This window comes from Macrosteles quadrilineatus, unplaced genomic scaffold, assembly GCF_028750875.1.
Source record: "Macrosteles quadrilineatus isolate MER2022 unplaced genomic scaffold, UCM_ALF_1.0 Scaffold_2__2_contigs__length_208266976, whole genome shotgun sequence".
NCBI classification, from domain to species: domain Eukaryota; kingdom Metazoa; phylum Arthropoda; class Insecta; order Hemiptera; family Cicadellidae; genus Macrosteles; species Macrosteles quadrilineatus.
The window spans coordinates 42,745,744-42,767,642 of NW_026542595.1; the positions used below are offsets into that span (position 1 = coordinate 42,745,744).

Consider the following 21,899-nt stretch of genomic DNA (forward strand, 5'->3'; position numbering starts at 1 on the left):
TTTCAGGAACTTAAGAACATATACATTGAGTCAAATTCACAAAGACAATTAAAAATAATAAATACTCGCCCTCAGAAACTTGATTAGACTACTTGTGCAGTGCAGTAGCGGTACAGTTTAGTACAATGTAACATTCACCCAGTACCTACGACAGTAGGACACTGCGGTTATTGCTAAGTGGGGGGGGGGGGGGGGACGTAATGTCTGCCATTCATCTCCCTGCTACAGCTGGAAAATATCTTCCGACGTAAACTTAATATTTGTTTCCTTTTCCTTTTCTTTGTTTCTTCTCTAGAAACAATATGACGGTTTTTACTTTTCATCGTTCAAGGGTCACAATCTTTATTTCTAAACAAACTGTGAATTAAGTAGCTATTTTAAAGACCAGTAATGGTTGGTAGGCAGTTTCAGTGAGAACAACATTACAAAGCATACAATTGGCAAATGGCCTTTAATATATAATTGGAATTTAGTTTTTGGTAACTGGATTTAGTAAAATGGCATATTATAATTATTAATATGTAAATTCGTTCTGATTTAGATTTTGTAGATCAGTGTATAAGTAATGTAAGCCCCACTTGTTATCTATATGCTCTTTCTTAATAAGATGGACTTTATAGCAGCAAGAAGTGTTTCATTCAGCATACTCGCATTAAGACATAAAATAATGTATATAGAATTTGCCACTCATGATTAACTGGATGTTACAACAATTCAGAATTTATAAACAAATATGAGATTTTACTATTTCAAATATTGCTTTTTCGAATAATCAGTATGTTTGAATAGTTTAGAAGAAATTCAATTAACATTTTGATTAATAACATCAAGTGAAGACATGATAGAGATGAATGTTGTTGTCAGCGTCAGCTATACAGGCTTGTTGTGTAATGTATAGTATAGACAATCAAGATATAATCAACCCCACAATGAACACTCCGAGCGCTCCTGGCGGCAAACTCAACAGTCCTGTCGTACACAGACAATTTTGAGCTATTCAATTCACCTGACTGCGGTAATGGGTTGTGGTGATGTTTACCTCTTAAAATACTCAACTTTGGACAAAGAAATGGTCTAAACCGACATTTTGGACACTTAAATTACAAAAAGTTTTATAATTTAACTGAAACCCCCCCCCCCCCCAGACATGTGACTGTTCTAGATGTCACTGCTTATTCCATCCCAAGTGGAATGGATGTAGGGAGGGAATCCTCTTCCACAAGGTGACCTGAAATGGTATAATGGTGGTTCCAAGGTAAAGTGGTGGGACAGGGGCTGCAATTTACAGAGGGCAGAGTGGGGTGGACTTGTGTCTTCCCACGAGTGCATCCAACAGTGTTCCAAGTCGAGAAAACTGTGATGTTGGAGTGTGCTAGGGAGAACCTAAAGCAGGGCTTCAGGGGCATGAACATTTCCATTTTAAGGGATAGCCAGGTTGTGCTTAAGAAGGCACTCCTACGAGTCCAAGGTGGTCTGGAACTCCTCACAACAGTATCTGCCCTGGAAAGATGTGAAACGGTGACACTCAGCCTCAGACTTTGTGGGACCACAACATTTCTGTGGAATCTCTCGGAGGTATGCACGTGAGTCAATCATGTCATTAGCTTGGGAGGGGCACAGAATAAGGTGGGTTATGCTTCAAAATCACCCGGTAAACAAAACCCTCTCTCTTCTCCCCTTCCCAGATAGTCACCTACAATGTTCTACGATTTGATAGGAGCCAACTAAGACGGATCACAGGAGTGGTCACGGCTATGGCTTCCTAAGATCCCACCTACATTGCTTGGGGATTTTCAGTGGAGACACTGCATATAGGAAATGTGGGCAGACCGAGGACACTGCAGATTATCTACCCTATGACGATAGAACTTTGAATGAAGTAAGGGAAAGCACTCTTGAAACCTTTGGAAGACCTTAAAAAGTTGAGATGCCATTTCAAAAGTTCAAATTCAAATATATTTAATTAAGATATTACAAGCATTTTTTTTAAATTTTGATTTTTAATGGGGATTTGCTTATAAAAACCCATAAAATAATGGAAAACGATTTTGATAAAACTTGAGTATGTTATAGTCCTTTAAATTCTGAACAAAATGGCACAAATTTCATTTCTGTAAAAATTACGGTTCAAAAGTTATTGTAACTTTTGTTATTTGTCCGCAAAAATTATACAACAAAAAATGGGATTATAGAAAAAAGCAGGTTTTTTTATTAAAATTAGTATGTTGTGATCCTTTAAATTCTCGACACAAATCCCATTTCCGTACAAATTACGGTTCAAAAGTGATTGTAACTTTTGTGATTTTTCTCTATAAAATATCATAGTTGCTCCCACCGTGTACAGTTCAGCCGTCTATCTGTGCGCGCGAGCCCTTCGCTACTATCCTTGCAGAAAACCTACGGTAGGGGCGACTGAGGGCATTGTTCGCTCATTTCCACCAACCCAATAGTAATTCACAACTAATTTTGCACTCGAACTTCATTCATATTCACCTTTAATATGCACTTTAGAAGGGCTTTGGTACCTCATAAAAATATTTTAATTTTACTAAAACTGTGCTGCCTTGTTATTCCATGTTTGTATAGCTAAAGGTCAAGTTAATAAGAATAACAAAAGAGTTTTTATAAATTATTTAATATGGTAAATATTACGGATTCACCATAACATGACCAATTTTAACACTGCTCTAGAATATATTTTCAAACATCATAGCGATTGGTGTGTTGTTAATAAACACAAACTTGTGCTGGGTTATTCCTTTTTTCAACATTTTAATAAGGTAATATCCTTATTGACATCGTTAAAACTAACAATTGAGAAAATATGTAATGTGAATAGTTTACCGTTTATTGTTGCTGTAAAAACCGCATAATATGTCCAATTGGAATGTAACAAAAACAGAAATGATTGCTATGTCACTGTTAATAATATAGGACCATGACCTCGTATTTCCTAAGTAAAATTTACATAATTCAAAATTGTACTAGGTCGTACACGGAAGCGTCACTAACAAAATTACACCTTCAGGCCAGTTTGGGCTGCCTCAACTTCCCGTTGCCGTTTTGGGGTAACCAATGTTTTTAGAAAAGAGCCCCCTCCCACCCTCCCGCCATGCAACCTGACCACCGGCCCGCGCGCACAGATAGACGGCTGAACTGTACCCATGGATAAAAGGAGGTTGACCAGCTTATGGGAGAAAGTAAGTGTCAGATTGCTGATATCGTTTATTTTTACTACATAGGATCCTACATTATATACTCAATAATTATTGATAAATTTTCAACGATGAAAAATTGTTGTTGAGATGATATCTGGATACTATCTGCGAGGTATAGCTACAGTTTTTACAGTTAACTTAAGTAAAAGCCAACTAAATCCTTGCAATATAAGTCTTCCAGAAATATATTTTGTAAACTTTGGTAAAAAATTACATTTCTTATCATATTTTCACAAATGGCAAGTCCAGTTCAGCTCAGATCCCTGAAAGCGGCAACGTTGATTGATGTGCCGGAAACAAATTTACTCTCTGTCTACATTTAGCTTGCCAATTTCAATTGTACCTTACACCAAACCTTGTACCAGTACAGCAGTAATTCAATAGCATAGTCTGTGATTCCATTATTTATTACCAAAATTATATGGTTTTTATAGAAAAATGTTATATGGGAATCACCAGTAGCCTATACAATCTTGGTTAAACATAAAAGTTGTACGTTTCTCTTAGTGGCCTCCAAAATGTACAATACCGGTACTGTATGTCTGATTCTATATGTTATCATATTTGGTTTAAAACATATTTTATAAAGTGATCAATATAAATAGTGTCAATGACTAAATAAATTAATTTCCCTGCTAACTTTACATAAAAGAGAAACATTTCTGTCAAATCCATTATACCATGTGATATAAAACTAATAATAATAATGGTTATGATTGTAAATTATTAAATTTGTAAAAACATGAGGTTAACTGGATATTTTAAATGTTTGGTTTCAAATTGCAAATCTTTATAAAATCATTAAGATTATTAATTCATAGACTTAAAACTAAAATACTGCAAGGAAATTACGATTAGCTGCCTTATTTCGTAAGTTATACTCTTAGATTTAATTTTAAATTCTACAAAGAGTAAGTAAATTTGCAAAATTTTGGAAGAAGTCAAAACCAGTAAATTTATTTTTTATAACAAGAACAAGGCAGAAATATGCACTGCATTTAGCACTTTTGAAATTGTAATGTAAATATATTGTTTTTGTATCAATTAAGAACAGAATAAAACTCATTTATAGAGTACAAAATCCTCCTGCCCAAATTTTATTTGAGTTGGTTTGTAATTTAAATGTAGGATTGCATCCTTTATTACAGTTGGAGTAATTATAATAAACATATTTTTCGTTTCATATATTACGCTAAAAATGAGTTTTAACTACCTAGGTTTTTGTTATGCTGACTACAGGAATAGAATAATTTGCTAAAAAGATTAACAATAATTTTAATAGTTTTAAGTAGATACCTCCCAGTTATAACACATATGCATACATTTAATATAAAATAAAAAGATATTAGGAAATCAAACTTCATTGGTTTAAAGCACAAAAGTTATTGTTTCAATTACTTGTTCATAAATGTGTTTGTATGGATTGAAACAAATGCTCTGATTGATTACAACTTAGAGTGTGTATTTTAAAACTTAAAATGTTTTGGCATACATAACTACAGCATTCTGCTGTTCCAGGTATAACTCCGTTCCCCCAATGAAAACTGAAAACATCAAACTTCTTCTCCACTCCAAAGACCCAAACTCTAATCAGATTAGACTAACTAAGCTTCGAGGGAATTGTGTGTTTTGCTGTCTGCTCCAATTTACATTCTTCTTCCTCTTCTTCGCAGTGTTGATTTTCATTGCGTTTGCAGTGATTGACATAGAACATGAAATGAAGTTAAAACAGAAGGGCACTAAGGACCTGATACAGAACAACACCATACCGGGCTCAGTGCTGTGCAAGTCTGTGACTGCTGACAACATGACCTTGTTGACCCTGGGCTATCTGACTGGGCTCCGAGGTGGAGAGAAGAGTACATTGGAGGCTTTCAACCAGATGTACTACCTCACAGACCGACACCTCACTGATCAGGAGGCCTGCGCTGTAGAAGCTGCCTTGCGACTCTTCCAGGATAAGTCTGTCTTCGTCATAGAAATCGGCAATATTACTAATCAAAGTAACGCTCATACTGACTATCTTCATTACTTGCGGCAGCACTACACCAATCTGAACCAGATCAAATCCACAGCTGATAGATTCTTTAGCGGGTCACCATTTCAAAATTACTTCAAAAACATTGACGAATTTGCTGTATTTTGTGCAAAAGTGCTTCTTGTGTGGCAGTTCGGAGGGACCGTCATAGATCCAAATTTTCTAGTACTTTCTAGGAGAATTTATGACCAAAATGAAGGGTTTTGTGAGGTTGATAGAGATTTACTGTTTTGCCCAAATCAATGTAGTGCATTTGTATATCAGGTGAGTGTAAAAATATTTTATAATTTTTGTATTCATATATTAAACCTACTCGAAGTCGCATGACTATTGGGAAGACCAAGTTGGTACTTTATTATTTTAATTATGTACCATATTTTTTTGTGTTAAAAGCTTTATTCTAAGAATACTGTTACTGTCTGTCTTCCTGCTACTGTATTCCAAATCCACTTTTTTCATTTTTTTTAGATTTTTACTTTCTTTACCATAGTATATGGAGAAAGTTTTGTTTTCGTCAAAATGTTCGAGTTTGAGTGGATATATCCGTTTTGGGCCCCCCTGAAGCCAAAAAAGTGGTTTTGCTTCAAAAACTGTTGGTTGGTACTAATCCATTCCATTGTATCTCCACAGGGTTTTTAAATGGTGATTTACCCATAAAATGATGGAAAAATCTTATTTTCTCGATAATGTCCCGAACGATTTTGATAAAAATTTAGTATGTTATAGTACTTTAAACTCTGAACAAAATGGTACAAATCCCATTAATATTTTTAAACCTTAAATTAATATATATATCTCAGGGCCAAGTTTTATGAAATCCATATAGTAGGCCTAAGTTGGCATCATATCCCTAATAATCCAAAATACTAAATTCACAGTAGATCCTCTGACAAAAGTAGCTAGCAGTTTAAATTTAATTAATAAAATTTGTAATTGTCTTTTTTTCTTTATTCTACCCAAATATAGTTTATCAACTTTATGTATTTTCTACAGGTTGTGAAAACAATACTAGACATGATGAGTGATGAAAACTACAATCAAACTCAAGGTCCAATCAAGGATACGGTACAGAAGATAGTGGACAGATCTGTTGCTGACTATTGTGGAGACGAAGGAGCTGTCAATGTTGGTTGCATTGGAGTCAACAGGTTATTCATAACAATTAATTGTATTTTTATTTTGCTTGTTAATAGCAAGCAGCATTTAAAAATGTTTTCTAATGAGACGGTCCAAGTCAAACTTGGTTGTCAATTTACTATATTTATAGTAAGTTGGTCAATTATAAACCATCAATCTTGTCTTGTAGGGAGGAAAAGCTCAGGCCCACTTTTATAAACGGGCTGACTGGCCACATGCCCAGGGGTGCCAAAGGTTTGGGGGCGCCCACCGGGTGCCCCTCAAGCACCGCCTGTGCCCACACTAGGAAAAATTGGGGCACTGCTTTTGGGTTTGCCCAGGGCTCCACTAACCCTTAACGCGGCCCTGGAAAAGCTTGGTCCTAGACCAGCTGGGTTTAATAATATGAAATCTTTACTTTATCTTATTTCAAGCACATAGGCAAGCCACCAGTGGTTTTCAAAGACAATACATAATGGCCTACATGCCCACTGACTTCTGCTAAACTTAAGCAATAATTCTGAATTGGTGTTATTCCAAACTCGGACATTTCAGAGAAACGTGTTGATCTTATTTTAATATTTAGCTTGCTATTACTATAACAAACAAAAAATTATGGCATCGATTTTTTGAGTCTCTTCTGAGTTCAACTGTGTGGCTGATTTTCCAAGACATTCACATTTTCAATTCAATCCTGCTATATACGGTAATTAAAACAAAATTTGAAAAAAAAAATACTTTGCATCACTCACTATTTGAGGAATAGTTTTAGAAAATGATGTCCATATGCCTGATGGTTAATCTCTTTAGAATTCCTTCAGCTCCATGAAAAAATTCAGTTCTTGTCAGTAAAAGTTTTGAATTTGATTAATAACACTTTAGATTGGTAAAGGTTTTTTGGGGATTTTACTGCGCAGCTCATAAATAATTATATTTTTTTTAGATACATTGTCTGGAAACCTCTGTTTCTTAAAAAAATACTGACAGAATGTTGAGCTCTAGCACCTTAGTAATCAGAACAAAGAATACATGTTTGATCAGTCAGTCCCACGTAGGTACCGGTAGATCACAAATTAATGCCCTACTACTTGTCCATTGTGTTCATGCAACCCACATGAAGAAAGATATTTGGGGAGGCTACACATTAAGTCACTCCAAGCTTTTAAGATTTCCTTATGTGGGATTGGAAAAGGAGCCCTCTTACTTAACAGTAATGCTGATTTTTGCAAACCAAGTGCTTGTTATTTTGTATAATAAGCTAATAATATCTTACGATGGTTTTTCCATTGATTCAATTTAGGTTGTCAGGAACCATTTCTTGAAATATAAATGTTAACATATGTTTTATTTACATTTAATTCTATCATGTGTTCAAATTGTTATGATGTTTACTCGTTGAATAGTTTGTTGTTACATACAGCTTGTGATTTAATCAAACCTATTTCTATTTTCTCTGACAAAATGTGAACTTTTATTAGTAAAATTAGTGGAATTAACATGGCGACCATACATAGTAGGTATTTTAAGCCAAGTATGAATGGAGATGAGTGTAGGATGAATGGTGCGATCTTGTAGTCTTGTTAGTGACTAAGGCCGACATTCCTTAGACACAGCTGTTAATTAATAGCCGATACAGCTAATGGCAACTAAGGGACCTACAGTTTATAGTGGAATCCGAACCAGATTTTTTCCTTGGTATATACGAATTGGTCTAATTATCAGGATAGTACTGCGGATAGTCGTAGTACTCACTCGTGTGGACGTTAATCCACACCAGGGAGTATCACATCCATATTTCATATTTCATTATGGACTGAAATTGAAGCTACACAGTCAAGTATTGAACTTTACGCAAATTCAGTGGAAAATGAATTAGAAATTAGATTGCAGTTAGAAGGGATAAACATTCCTTGAAGCAGAGAAGAAAAAGTATAATACACAAACTGCAATCTCGTTTTGAGAAACTGAGGAACAAATGCTATAGATGTGGTGATGATTCACATAGAGCACATCAATGCAAGCTCAAAAATGTAGAATGCAACTTTTGTAAACGTTTTGGTCACATAGCACAAGTATGCTTAAGAAAACCAAACAAAGAAGTAAACCAATCAGACGAAACAGTAGAAAATACAAGCGATGACACTTATGAAATTTACCAGCTGCATACAAAATCAAATGACAAGTTTATGCTCAAAGTAAAAGTGGAAGGACGACTTATTACAATGGAATTAGATAGAGGAGCGGCTCTCAGTATTGTGTCTTATTTTACATTTAACTTTTGAATTCGCCAAAAAGGATTTTCAAAACAAATGTTTAACTCAGGACTTACACTGGGGAAATAATCAATCCAAGAGGAGTAGTTTTTGTGGATGTTCAGTAAAAAAGATCAAAGTTTTGTTGGGAAACTGTACATTGTAAACAAATGTGTAGATTCTACATTTGGTAGAGAATGGATAAGAGGTATTCAACTTGAAGCAGCTGACATACATACAACTCAAGTGAAGAAAAGGGAAATATTCAAGAACTGGATAAATTGATGATTCAATATGAAGAAATTTTCAAAGAAAGCATTGGAAAAGTACCAAATGAAAAGGGTAGTTTTAATTTCAAAGACAAAACCCAGCCAATCTACATCAAACCGTGACTCATGCTATATGCATTACAAGAAAAAGTAGAGAAGGAACTCGAACGACTGGAGACTTTGGGTATAATCACACAAGTTGAATCGCCAGATTGAGACACACCGATTGTCCCGGTCATCAAACCAAATGGTTCAGTCAGAATATGCGCTGATTACAAGGTGACTTTGAACAAAGTCATCAAAGACGAACATTACCCTATGAATTGATTACCTTGAATTGATGATATCACGTCGAAGATACATCGTGGAAAGATATTTTGTACTCTTGATATCAGTACCAGTAACGCTTTTTTACATATGGAGATGGATGAAGACAGTGCTATCATGTAAACAATCAGTACCCATAAAGGGCTGTTAAATGTGAACAGATTAATGTTCGGAGTAAAAGTGGCACCCTTGTTATGGCAGAGATTCATGGACAAAACATTAATGGCTTAGAAGGTGTACAATGTTTCTTCATTTGATTTAATCGTCCAAGAATCTAACAGGGAACAGCTAAAAAATTAGACTGGGAAAAGATTGAAGAAACTCCGTACTGACAATGGAGGTGAATTTGTGAATAAAGAGCTAGACAATTTTCTCAAAGCTTCTGGAGTACAACATCACACAACTGTTCCATACTCAAAGTATCTAGAAACAAACAAAACAAACAAACAAACAAACAAAAGTATCAAAGTAGAACTTTTTTCTACTTTGTGCCTTATTTACAAAACATAATTAATAAAGAAGTACCGGTATGCAATAAGAAACAAGATTCAAATGGACACATAGAACAGTGGTGCAAAATAATAGTGAATGTAATATAGCCCAGAAATATATGGAAAATTTAATGTTAATTGACTGGTTTACTTTTGTTTTGGTTTGATGTATTTATTAAAAAGATGTATTAATTAGTTTTCCTTGTTCGATCAACATTAAATTTTTCCAATAATGTGTCCATTTGAATCTTGTTTCTTATTGGATACCTACTTCTTTATTAATTATGTTTTGTAAAGGCACAAAGTAGAAAAAAAGTTCTACTTTTTAACTAAACAAAGAAAAAAGGGTTGAAAAAAACATTTAAATATTGATTGTAAAATAATTGCCAAACTAAAATAAGAGTTATTTTTCAGGCAAGTATTGAAAAATTACTTTACTAATGTTTAAACAATTATACGCACAATTCAAGTATGTACGTAACATTAATAATTCTTGCTTATTGTTGTAATATTAAACAGTTGTCATAAATGTTAGTCCATTACAAAAGTTTTGTCCATACAAAAGTTCTTAACCACGTTGACTTGAACCTATTCATGAACTAATTACAAGTAATTAATCCTGATTCCAGACTTAAAGAGGAACAAATCTGTGTGGACCTATATCAAGAGTGTCAATATTTAAGAGTGCAAGAATGGAAATCAAGAAATAGTAATTGGAAATTAATTGTTCAAAAGTTTTGCCCTAAGATAGTGATTAGGCTACAGTCAGGTGCCAATGATCATTTTGTAAAATAATTGTAAATAAATTGTGGCAATTGAAATTAATGTCAAGTTTTGAATCTCTATTAATATTTTAGTTTTGAATAACATTTAAACAATTCTCAACCAGTCGCAATTGTCTAGAAGTTGTACCATGATAATGATGTTGCTAGACTATAACAACTGTAATCCTTCACTTTTATGATTGGGAGCATAGTTTAGATGGAAAAAATACACCCGCCACAGCAAACCTGCAGACCAAGCAAATTTCAATTCGTCAGATTTGATTTTTACTAAAATATTTCCATAAAAAAATATTTATTCCTCATTTAAATAAATATTTTTCACCACACTATGATGTTTTTAGCTGGTTTACATACGTTGATTGGTGGCTGAAAGTTACGTTTTGCTGGCCATGCCAGCTGTCATCGTCATTTGGGGACCAAGCAGGTTTTTACATCCCTAGGGCCGCAAAACCAGCTGCCCGCTTACTTTCTTAAAACATTAATGCATATTAAATACACAATCAGTATCCATAGCATTGCAATAGAATTTTTTTGTCACCGCTGCCTAGCAACTATTTATTATTATTTTTGCTGATTCCTCAAATTATTTTTTCACATAACCTTAAAGTTGTAGTTGTTTTGACTATCAGTGTGCATTATTATTGTGGTGAATAGTGGAGGGTATAGTGTGGTGAAAAATAGCGTTCGTACCACGGACCAAAATGGTTTTGCAGCTCTCGATGTTTTAAGTTCTCGACTTCGTCTTGAACTTAAAAATTATCTCGAGCTGGCAAAACCTCATTTTCGGCCCTAGGTACGAAATTTAATATTTTATTTAGGTTTGCAGTTACAGGAAAGGTAAAAGGTGTTTTCCTACAGTCACCCGACAAAGTTGGCTTTATTGTACTGTTTATAGTACAGAAAGCTGATAATTGCTGCCTATTTATACTTCGTCGTACTGTTTATACTTTGTCGTACGGTTTATACTTTGGCGCACATCGGGATTCCAACGAAACAACACAAAACAGCGGGGTTCTATTATGCACGTAACCCGTGTACGCTTGGAAATAGGTTGGCTACACTTAAACATAATAATACTATGAGCAGCTGATGGACTATTATAACTACGATTTAACCTGTCATTTCGTGTTTATAGTTTCAGGATTTCTGAACTATTCTATTTCTAATCCAAGAATATTAAACACACATCTTGTTTCAACAAACTCTATTTCAAAACTCAACCAATGTTTACAAAAACATGTTTACAAAAATTATCTGTCAACAAAAGATATTTAAACACAAATAAATCATATGACTAAAAGAACAGACTTAATACAACATCCCGCCTCAAGATGTCTACATCTTCATGAAGCTCAGTACCGCCTCGGTATCTTGATGGAACTTCCGTAACGGGTAACTGTGCCAGCGCGTGGACGATCATCAAAGTATTCATCAAAGGCCCGAAGAGCCGTGTCATAAGTATTAGGTTTTGGTGAAAACGAATCGAAAATATCTTCACTTGTACTACCCATTGTAAACAAAAGTACATCGATTTGCCGAGCGTCGGAAGTGCTATCCAGACCGCAACCCCGTCTGTACCTTTGAAAGCGATTCCTCCAGGCATGCCACTCATTCGGAGTAAAAGAGAACGTTTCCGGAGTTGGTAACGTGATATTGACCATCGGAGTAGGAGTACACATAACTGCATTATTTTCTCGGTTCGTATGTCCCAATGCAAAACCTCGTGACTCATCTTTAGTCTTTCTAGAGTCCCTTTCTGAAACGTAATTGAGTTCACTTTGGGCGTCGTCCTCACCGTTGTCCTCATACCTTTGCCTCCCAGTATTTCGTTTATTTCTGCCCTTACTTGACATTATGTGTGGTTTTAGATATTCAGTTCGATAAAAATCCACTAAGCTGCCACCATGTTCTATTTCTAATCCAAGAATATTAAACACACATCCTTGTTTCAACAAACTCTATTTCAAAACTCAACCAATGTTTACAAAAACATGTTTACAAAAATCATCTGTCAACAAAAGATATTTAAACACAAATAAATCATATGACTAAAAGAACAGACTTAATACAACATGAACTTTTCTTTTAAACATTTTTAAAACATTCCTACGATCTTAATAAACAAGAAAATACCTTTAAAGCATTTTTTTTAGGCGCGGAAACCACTTCAAATTACAAAAACAGTTATAATAGTTATAATAGTCAATCAGCTGCTCATAGTATTATTATCTTTAGGTGTTGCCAACCTATTTCCAAGCGTACACGAATTACGTGCATAATAGAACCACGCTGTTTTGTGCTGTTTCGTTGGAATCCTGATGTGCGACAAAGTATAAACCGTACAACAAAGTATAAATATGCAGCAATTAGCCGCTTTCTGTACTATAAACAACTTTGTCGGGTGACTGTAGGAAAATAACTATTTCATGACCACATGTTAATAGCATAGGATTGAATAAATAAATTTGACACATTTTATCAACATAAATCCATAAGCAAGCAAAATATAACAGTTTTCTTTTTCTCCATAAGAATAACATGGGAATCTTACATTTTTTTAATTTTCTCCATAGCGTTCAATTGTACAACAATGCTTCAATATACAAAATTATTTTTTTTTTAAGATCTAGTCTACACGATAATTGTATTTAAAATTGGGCATTTCCTTGTTTTAAGGGTAAATATTTTTAAAACAAATTTTTGAACATTTTAAAACCCCATAATACCCCGTTCTTGGGCCAAGTAAACGTCATCGTATAATTGCGCGATCGTGGCAAATTAATTTAACATTTTCAGCTGTGTAGACACTATCATCGTTTCCTGCTATCGCGGAAAAATCCTGTTCATCTCCAGCGGTTGTTTTGACATTATAGTTGTCTTCTGCGATTGCTGCAAAATCATGAACATCTCCTGCGGCTGTCTAAACATCATCCTAAACTTCCGCGGTCACGGAAAAGTCATATTCGTCTTGCGTGATTGCGGAAATATCACCAACATTTTTCAGCGGTGTGGACATTATAATCGTGTTACACTATCAGGGGAAAATTCTGTTCATCTCCCCCAGCTGTCCAAACAGCATTATCGTCTCCTGCAGTCACGAAAAAAACGTGATCGTCCTCTAGAGCCCATTTGCCCATTCACATAGACTATGGATCTGTGTTTGGAAAGTATCCAGCAAAGCAAGGGGAGAGCCGGTATAGTATAAGGGTGAAGTGTACAGTATTGATAAAAATTAGTGGCAGGTACCAGGATCCGAACCCACGACATTGCTGCCTTGGGCCTAAAGTGCCACCGATTGAGCCAACGACTCACCTACTTAACACTTACACTTACTCACTTTTACAACTACTTCATTTTACATAGAATACCTGGTCGATAAAAAGAGTGAAATATCTAAAGAAAAAATGTCCTTTTAAAGACAAATAAATAAATAACTGTTAATATGTTGTGTTGGGCTGCTACGTTTTTTGTGATCACAGCAATCAATAAGCTGATAAGGAAATGTAAGTTGGTTGCTTGGATCTCAAACTAGATGTGAAGAAATATCAACAAAAATTTTAGATCAGAGTTCTTATGACTTTGAGTAGCTTCACCTTATCTTTATGCAGCGTCTTAAGTTTGGAATTCATGCTTTGAAGTAAGATGTTAACAATTTAAATTTTTGTTTTGGATTCATATCTGCTAATATAAAGTGTTAGTTGAGTTAAGATAGCTTTTATTTGTAAACTAAAATTATGTGACTCTTTCAGGACTAAAATATTAGCTGTCCCATCCAGGTTTGCAGAGAAAGGTAGTGTCGTATAGGAAATTAAGTAACAATCACATACCATGATAACACATAAATCCAAATAAAAATCAATACAAATTCTTTACGAAGTAAAACATTTTCAAATTTGAGGAGTGGCAAAGCTTCCCCAATAGACATTTATGATTTGTATTATGATGCTATAGATATAGTCCTATGATTGCACATGCCCAGTGCAATTATTATGATTCAAACGTATCTTCATAGAAAAGCGAGCCTATAAGAGCTATATAGGGAAGTAGCTATTACCGTAGGTGGCACGGTAAGACCATTGATGTGTCCAGAGGCTAAAAATACCACTCGTAAAAAATACATGTGTGTGTGAACGTGATAACTCTAGTAATTTGGGCCCGATTTTGATCACATTTGAAAATGGCTTGAAAGTGTAGGCTGTTGGTTTAAAGTGTAATATAAACTTGAATGAGTTCGGGTCATGGGAACTGGGTATTATAGGGTTTTGAAATAAAAACCTTAAAATATAAAAATGCCAGATTTTCAATACAACCATTGTCTAGTACTAAAAAAAAACAAATTATTTTGTATATTGAAGTGTTGGCTATAGAAAATTCCAAAAACTGTACATTTAAGATTCCCATGTTATTCTTATGGAGAAAAAAACACTATTGTAGTTTGTTTGCTTAAGGATTATTTCATCATACACAATTACATTTGGAAAATTTTATTCTTAAGTTACTATGCATGCTACTTTAAAAATAGTCCTTAATAAAAAAATACTAACTGAAAAACAAATAGTTAAAAAAATAACAAGGTCACGATACAATTGAGTTTATTGTTATAACGTTTTTAATATAACAGTTGTATTTGCTGTTATAGCCCCATTATTTGCATCGTCATGACAGTGGTGCGCACGCATGTGTCTGTAGTGTGTGGTCACCACTAAGTCACACATGTGCCTCGAGCCTCTCACAGTCACCTCACCAGTGACTGGGACGGAATCGTCCTGTAATCCAGTTTCTTGGAGGTCAGGGATTGTGGATAAAGGCAAGTATTTAAAATACCTACATTCGTACGGTACATTCGTACGCCATTTCAGAATAAATTATTAAAGTACCACGAGCCATGCAAGGCACATGTGGCCGCTTTAGTCTGCAGGTTTGCTGCAGCAGGACTATTATTTTTGTTATTTAAGTCTAAATGTTTTAAAAACTAATCAACTGAAATGAGAGCACGGTTAAATAGTGTAAATCAAGTATAACAGTAAATATTTATTATCATTAATCTTACTATAGCTCGGCCGCTTAGAAAGCGACCTGCGTGCTAATGCTAACCAAAGCTAGGAGGAGGTCGCTTTCTAAGCGGCCGAACTATAGCATCTCTGCTATGTGCCTCATCACAATATTGTAATTATAGCACAGTAGGCATCAAATGCAATCCTAGTATTACTGTATTACCTGCTAACTAGCAAATATTTAACACCGTCTTATAATCCTTAAGGGTATGCAAATTTAAGCATTGTATGGAATATATTAGATTGGATTGATAAATAATAACACAAATTACTCTAATCGCCTTTTGTATGAACGCAACTGGTCATGGTCGTACAATGTATGTATTTTACTGTACATGAATCTGAAGAAAAACAACAGGTTATCATACTTGCCATTGTAAAAATAATTACATTCACTTTTTCTTTTGTTTGGATTTTGGGATTCTTCCTTTCCCTCACTGTGACTGTCTGTTAAGTTATTGGCTTGATCACAGTTCGTCCTACTTGATATAACTTCAGAACTACTTGCAGGGCCAGGTATTGTTCCTTCTCCTTTACTATCCTCACACCTAGCAAGCTGTTGATCGGTGTTGTTGATCGGGTTTGTTTCTAGGTCCACGCTATGTTGGACTATTCTGTGATCTAGTTGCCACTGTGCTTCGTCCAGCTCTACCATAAACTGATGAATGGCTTCAATTGTTGCTAGATACCAACGAGGACTGTCTGCTTGATGTCTCCAAAACTGGGACAATCTGCTTCTTAAAACCACACTCGGCAACGCTGAAAACAAATGAGAGGAAGACTGTTACAATCACAACACCAATATGAACCAACATATAACTTAAACAATATATGAATAATGTAAAATGTAAAAGTTGACCTTTTGAATACCAACGGAAATGAAAAAGAGTTAATCTGTTTGATAAAAAAGTAAAATATTACAAAAATACTATACTATTAGTGGCTTGTACGGACATCTATATAAATAAAATTAGAGTTTTGTCTGTACATTGGTCAGAATTATATATTTTTAGGTTATTTTTACGTTTTAAAAGCATCCCATTGACCAAACTTAACGCTAGATTTTTATCTGATCAACATAAAAAACTACTGTTAGCCTAGTGTAAGATTATGTGGTGGTATTCATCCCAAGGGTGCGATTAATGACTTTACATATTCTACCCAAAAGGGCCTAATCATCGGCTGATTCCTACCTATTTTGCGACTGGTTAGGGTTCCATTTCCCATTTAATTATCGAAACCAATCACAAAATTACTTTTCATCATCAATGAATCACCTTGTAACTATGTATAACAAACTACGTGTCCTGTTTCTTTTATAAAGACCAATAGAAATAGCCTAAATATTCTTATTCTTTTTTTTTGGAATTGAACATAATAATCACGCCATCTTGTTAAACATTGGAAAATAAATAATCATTCAACAGTTTATAATTTAGACTACATTAAAATTTTACACTTAAAAAAAATTACTTATAAATAAAATTATTTAATAAATTGAGTAATAGAAATAAACCGAGAGCTAAGAACGAGTGTAATTCAATCAGACCTGTAGACAAAACCAGTGCACAAGTTGGATCATTTGTTCACAAACAGCGATTGACAAACAAACATCTTAACTGGGTTCACTGCTACCAACCTAACAAACCATAATTAGTTCCTTCTTTGTGTTATTGACATGAGAAGATTTATATTTAACTCAACTATTGCCTATATAACTTACTTTTAAAATAGCCTACATTGTAATAGTCCTAAAACTGTGGTATTGAATTGACAATAAATTTACTAGGTGGCGTTCGCAGAGGCATCCACAAAATTGAGCGGAGTCATCAAGGGTTTATATTATATTGTTTTGGTCATACTGAAGTAATACCAGTCGTTTTTAATACATGCGTTGCGGGTCTAAGTAGCATTTTTACTCTTTAGGAAGTAAAAATAGTTTTTATCTTCTATGGAGTAAAAATCAGCTGTTGTGAACTCAGTTGTAAATTACTATTATAAACGATTTCATGTATCGAAATATGTATCGATTCGTGCTTCGTAATTATTTTAACCTACAGTCTACAGTCTCTTCTTATAGTGTTTTAGCATTGCAGATACATTAATCCATTCCCACACATTTAACACGCTCAACTTTAGTACTTAATTCACCAACCCCTACGTCGTGGACCTATTTCCCTCTCTTCCCATAGCATTTTAGGATTGCAGATACATTAATGTAATTGCCAAAGACAGTTCCCACTAGGGGTGTGCGAATAGTGATTTTCAACCTCGAGCCGAGCCGAGCCGAGCTTTTTAAAATATTTTCGAGCTCGAGCTTTTTCGAGCCGAGCTTTTCCTAGCGTCACCTTATAATAATAATAATAATAAATCTTTATTGTCGTTTGGTAATATAAACATTACAATAGACAAGGTCAACATGTTTTGTTACATATGTTAAATAAAATATTAAATATTCTACAGAAAATGTTAAAATAAAGTTAAAAGGATAAAGCATCAGTAATAATAAAAACTTTAAAATTAACAGGGAAAAGACCATAACAAGAACAAAGAATCATCAAGACTGCTTGGCCTCACATTTAAGCGTTAAAAAATCTTCATTCTGCAAAAACTCATCAACTGAATAAAAAGCACGACTTGTAAGCCAATCTGATAATTTTGACCTATACAAATGAATACTTTCCTGATTTCTAAAATATATTGGAAGTTTATTAAATAGTTTTATTTGCAAGTATTTATAACTTTTGATAAATTTTGATAGCCTGGCTTGAGGAATATATAAATCTTTTGATTGTCTGGTGATATACCCATGGATTGAGTTGCAAGGAACAAATTTATTCAGATTCTAAATAAAACAGATTAAACGGAAACTATATTGTAAAAAATGAAAATATTAGAGAGTGTTATGATTTTATTTTCAGCAAAAAATGTTTTGCAACTAAACCTATCTGGAATTTCAAATATAATTCTGAATTCTGAACATTATCAAAAAAATAAATTATTAAACATTTTTCTTCAAAAAGTGCATAATAATAATAATGTTCAGTCAATTTTTAAATAAACACAATATTATTTTAATATGTCTAAAAACATTGAGAATTGTCAAGACATCAAATAGTAGATAATCACGATAAAAACTGAACTGAACTAAATTAAGATGCAAGAAATAAATGGATATGATTGAATGCCTGACGAGATATGCAGTGCAGACTGAGCCAATCAGATTGTCTTTCATAACAGAACAGCGCTATCTTGAATGACAACAAAACAACTAGCAAGTCGATTAAATATGTATATTGTAACTACTATGAATATTTTATTTCATTTTGTATAAATAAATAAATATAAAAACACGTGATTATTCTTGTTGTTTTCCATGCACAAAATATTTTTGTTTTATGAATCGTATTAATCAAAAAGAACATGATTGGTTTGGATCCAAAAAAGTGAAGAGACAAAGTAAAAAGTAAAAATTATATATTAAAAAATATATAATTGACATATAGAGGAAATAGACCAAAACACTAAAATTAATAGAATAACACACAAAGTAAACAAGAAATGAAATAATGAACACGATGATTTAACACTGTCACTAAATTCTGTTATCTAGAAGGGTCGGTGAACTAATCAATAAATAGCCAAAACCAGTTTCCTCCCCCATTTCTCTCTCAGTCTCACCACCTTCCTCCCCCCCCCCTGAGCCGGGAGGCCCAGCACTTTGTCCTTGAAACACCCTAGCCTCTGAAACAATAAACCCTTACACCTGCATTGCTGTTTTGACAACAGGGTTATGAATGCATTCACTATTTTTCATTTTCCAGGATTAACTCTCAATTATTATTATTTGCAAGTTACAAATAGGAAACTACATCACATTATGGTATTCAATGACCCATGTATTATCAAAAATTAATAATCCATTACTTATTTTGATAATAAAAAGCATTCATTACAGCACGCACCACTTATTGATATTTAAATAATCATCAAAGTAACTGTTACTTTATACAAAATAAAATAGGTACAACATTGTGTGGCCAGTCAAACTTTATAAACAAACATTTTATTCTATAAAATACAGATGGTAAATAGGGGTTGGTTTAAAGGAAATAAAATACAAAACAGATAATTAATTATTTTGATAAACATTAGAAAGGTTATGGGATTGATTGAACTAAAATAACCGCAGGGAAACTTATAAGTAGAAAAGTCGTCAACCACAATCTGTTTAATCAGTACATTGTTAGAGAGAGCAGAGAGAGAAAGAGAGATAGCAGATAGGGGCGTTTGATAAGGAATCTGAAAAAGTAAACAAACAAGGAACAACGACACGAGACACGACGATTGATACTTGTTTACAGCCTTATTGTGTCGCCCACTACATTTGCACACGTGACCACTTTTTGTTTCTTCCTTATCTTTCATCCGTTCCAAAATAGAATTCCTGAAATTGTTTGTTGGTATAATCTCCCCTCCCACACAAGGCGCAGTGCTCAGTGCGCACTGTAGGTTGTCACGGCAACCGTGTGTCGTCATAGCGACGAGCCAATCACGCACTCGCACTGCGTTGTATATTACGATACGAATAGCTGTGTTAGAAAGAAAACGCGATAGGTGGTAGTTTGTCTCTTTACTATCTCCTCAAAATTACGATCGATAATCATTGCGTCTTGACTGAGCTGAGGTTCGTGCTTATCAAACCTCGAATGATTGAACAACGTAGAATTGTGATAACATTGTTTCCAATTACGACCCAAATTAAGTGTTTTTTTAAGTTTTGACTTAGTATTAAAAGCTCGGCTCGAACTTCGAGCTTTTTCAAAATGCCTCGAGCCGAGATGAATAATGAAAAGCTCGACCAAAAAGCTCGAAGGTTCGAGTACTCGCACACCCCTAGTTCCCACACTCTGCACTGCAAGCCTTACTACTTACCTCACCATTTCCTACGTCATAGACTTGTTTCCTTCCCTTCTCATGGCATTTTTGGATTAAAGATACATCAATCTAACTGCCATAGACGGTTTTCCCACTATGCTCATACTTTACTACTTTTTAAGCCATTTCCTACATCGTGGACCTGTTTTCATCACTTTCCATAGCAATTTAGTATTTTAGATACATTAATATAATTGCCACAAACATTCCCCACACTCCGCACTGCTAGCCTTTACTACTTCTTTCACCATTTTCTATGTCGTTGGGATGCTTCCATCCCTTCTCTTAGCATTTCAGCATTGCAGATACATTAATCTAACCGCTACAAACGGTTTCCAGTTCCCACACTCCACACTGCTCACCTTACTACTTCCTTCACCTCTTCTTACGTCGCGGACATGTTTCCCTCTCTTCCCATAGAATTTTAAGATTGTAGATACCTTAATCTAATCGTCATAAACAGATCCCACTCTCCGGACAGCTCACCTTGACTACTTCCTTCACCACTTCATACGTCTCGGACCTTTTCCCTCCCTTCCCATAGCATTTTAGGATTGCAGATCCCATAATCTAATCGTCATAAACAGTTCCCACACTCCAGACTGCTCGCATTTACTACTTCCTTTACCACTTCCTACGTCACGGACATGTTTACCTCCCTTCCCATAGCATATTAGGATTGCAGATACCTTGATCTAATCGTCATAAACAGTTCCCACACTCCGGACAGCTTTCCTTGACTACTTCCTTTACCACTTCCTACGTCACGGACCTGTTTACCTCCCTTCCCATAGCATTTTAGGATTGCAGGTACATTAATGTAATTGCCAAAGACAGTTCCCACACTCCACACTGCTCACCTTACTACTCCCTTCACCTCTTCTTACGTCGCGGACATGTTTCCCTCTCTTCCCATAGCATTTTATGATTGCAGATACCTTAATTTAATCGTCATAAACAGTTCCTACACTCCGGACTGCTCGCATTTACTACTTCCTTCACCACTTCCTACACCACGGACCTGTTTCCCTCCCTTTCCATAGCATTTTATGATTGCAGATACCTTAATCTAATCGTCAAAAACAGTTCCCACACTCCGGACAGCTCGCCTTGACTACTTCCTTCATCACTTCCTACGTCGCGGACCCGTTTTCCTCCCTTCCCATAGCATTTTATGTTTGTTGATACCTTAATCTAATCGTCATGAACAGTTCCCACATTCCAGACTGCTCGCCTTTACTACTTCCTTCACCACTTCCTACGTCACGGACCTGTTTACCTCCCTTCCCATAGCATTTTAGGATTGCAGATACCTTGATCTAATCATCATAAACAGTTCCCACACTCCAGACAGCTTGCCTTGACTACTTCCTTCACCACTTCCTACGTCGGGGACCTGTTTTCCTCCCTT

General features: G+C 34.9%; 2 protein-coding genes across 3 annotated transcripts in view; one reads left to right on the plus strand and one right to left on the minus strand.

The window, feature by feature from the left end:
- Positions 1–3,942: 3,942 nt before the first annotated feature.
- Positions 3,943–10,536, plus strand: LOC128987636 (uncharacterized). Its single transcript, XM_054408588.1, has 4 exons — positions 3,943–4,088; positions 4,737–5,520; positions 6,250–6,404; positions 10,341–10,536. Exons 2-4 carry the CDS (start codon positions 4,756–4,758, stop codon positions 10,504–10,506), a joined length of 1,086 nt encoding a protein of 361 aa, XP_054264563.1. The 5' UTR covers positions 3,943–4,088; positions 4,737–4,755; the 3' UTR covers positions 10,507–10,536.
- Positions 10,537–15,087: 4,551 nt separating this feature from the next.
- Positions 15,088–21,899, minus strand: part of LOC128986317 (tRNA-uridine aminocarboxypropyltransferase 1) — a 31,656-nt gene continuing 24,844 nt past the window's right edge. Inside the window, exon 6 of one of the 2 annotated variants that reach the window (XM_054406634.1) lies at positions 15,088–16,309. In XM_054406634.1, coding sequence (XP_054262609.1) covers positions 15,819–16,309 — 491 coding nt within the window. In that variant the 3' untranslated portion in view covers positions 15,088–15,818. The remainder of the gene's footprint in view (positions 16,310–21,899) is intronic. The other variant, XM_054406635.1, reaches the window with a different exon arrangement.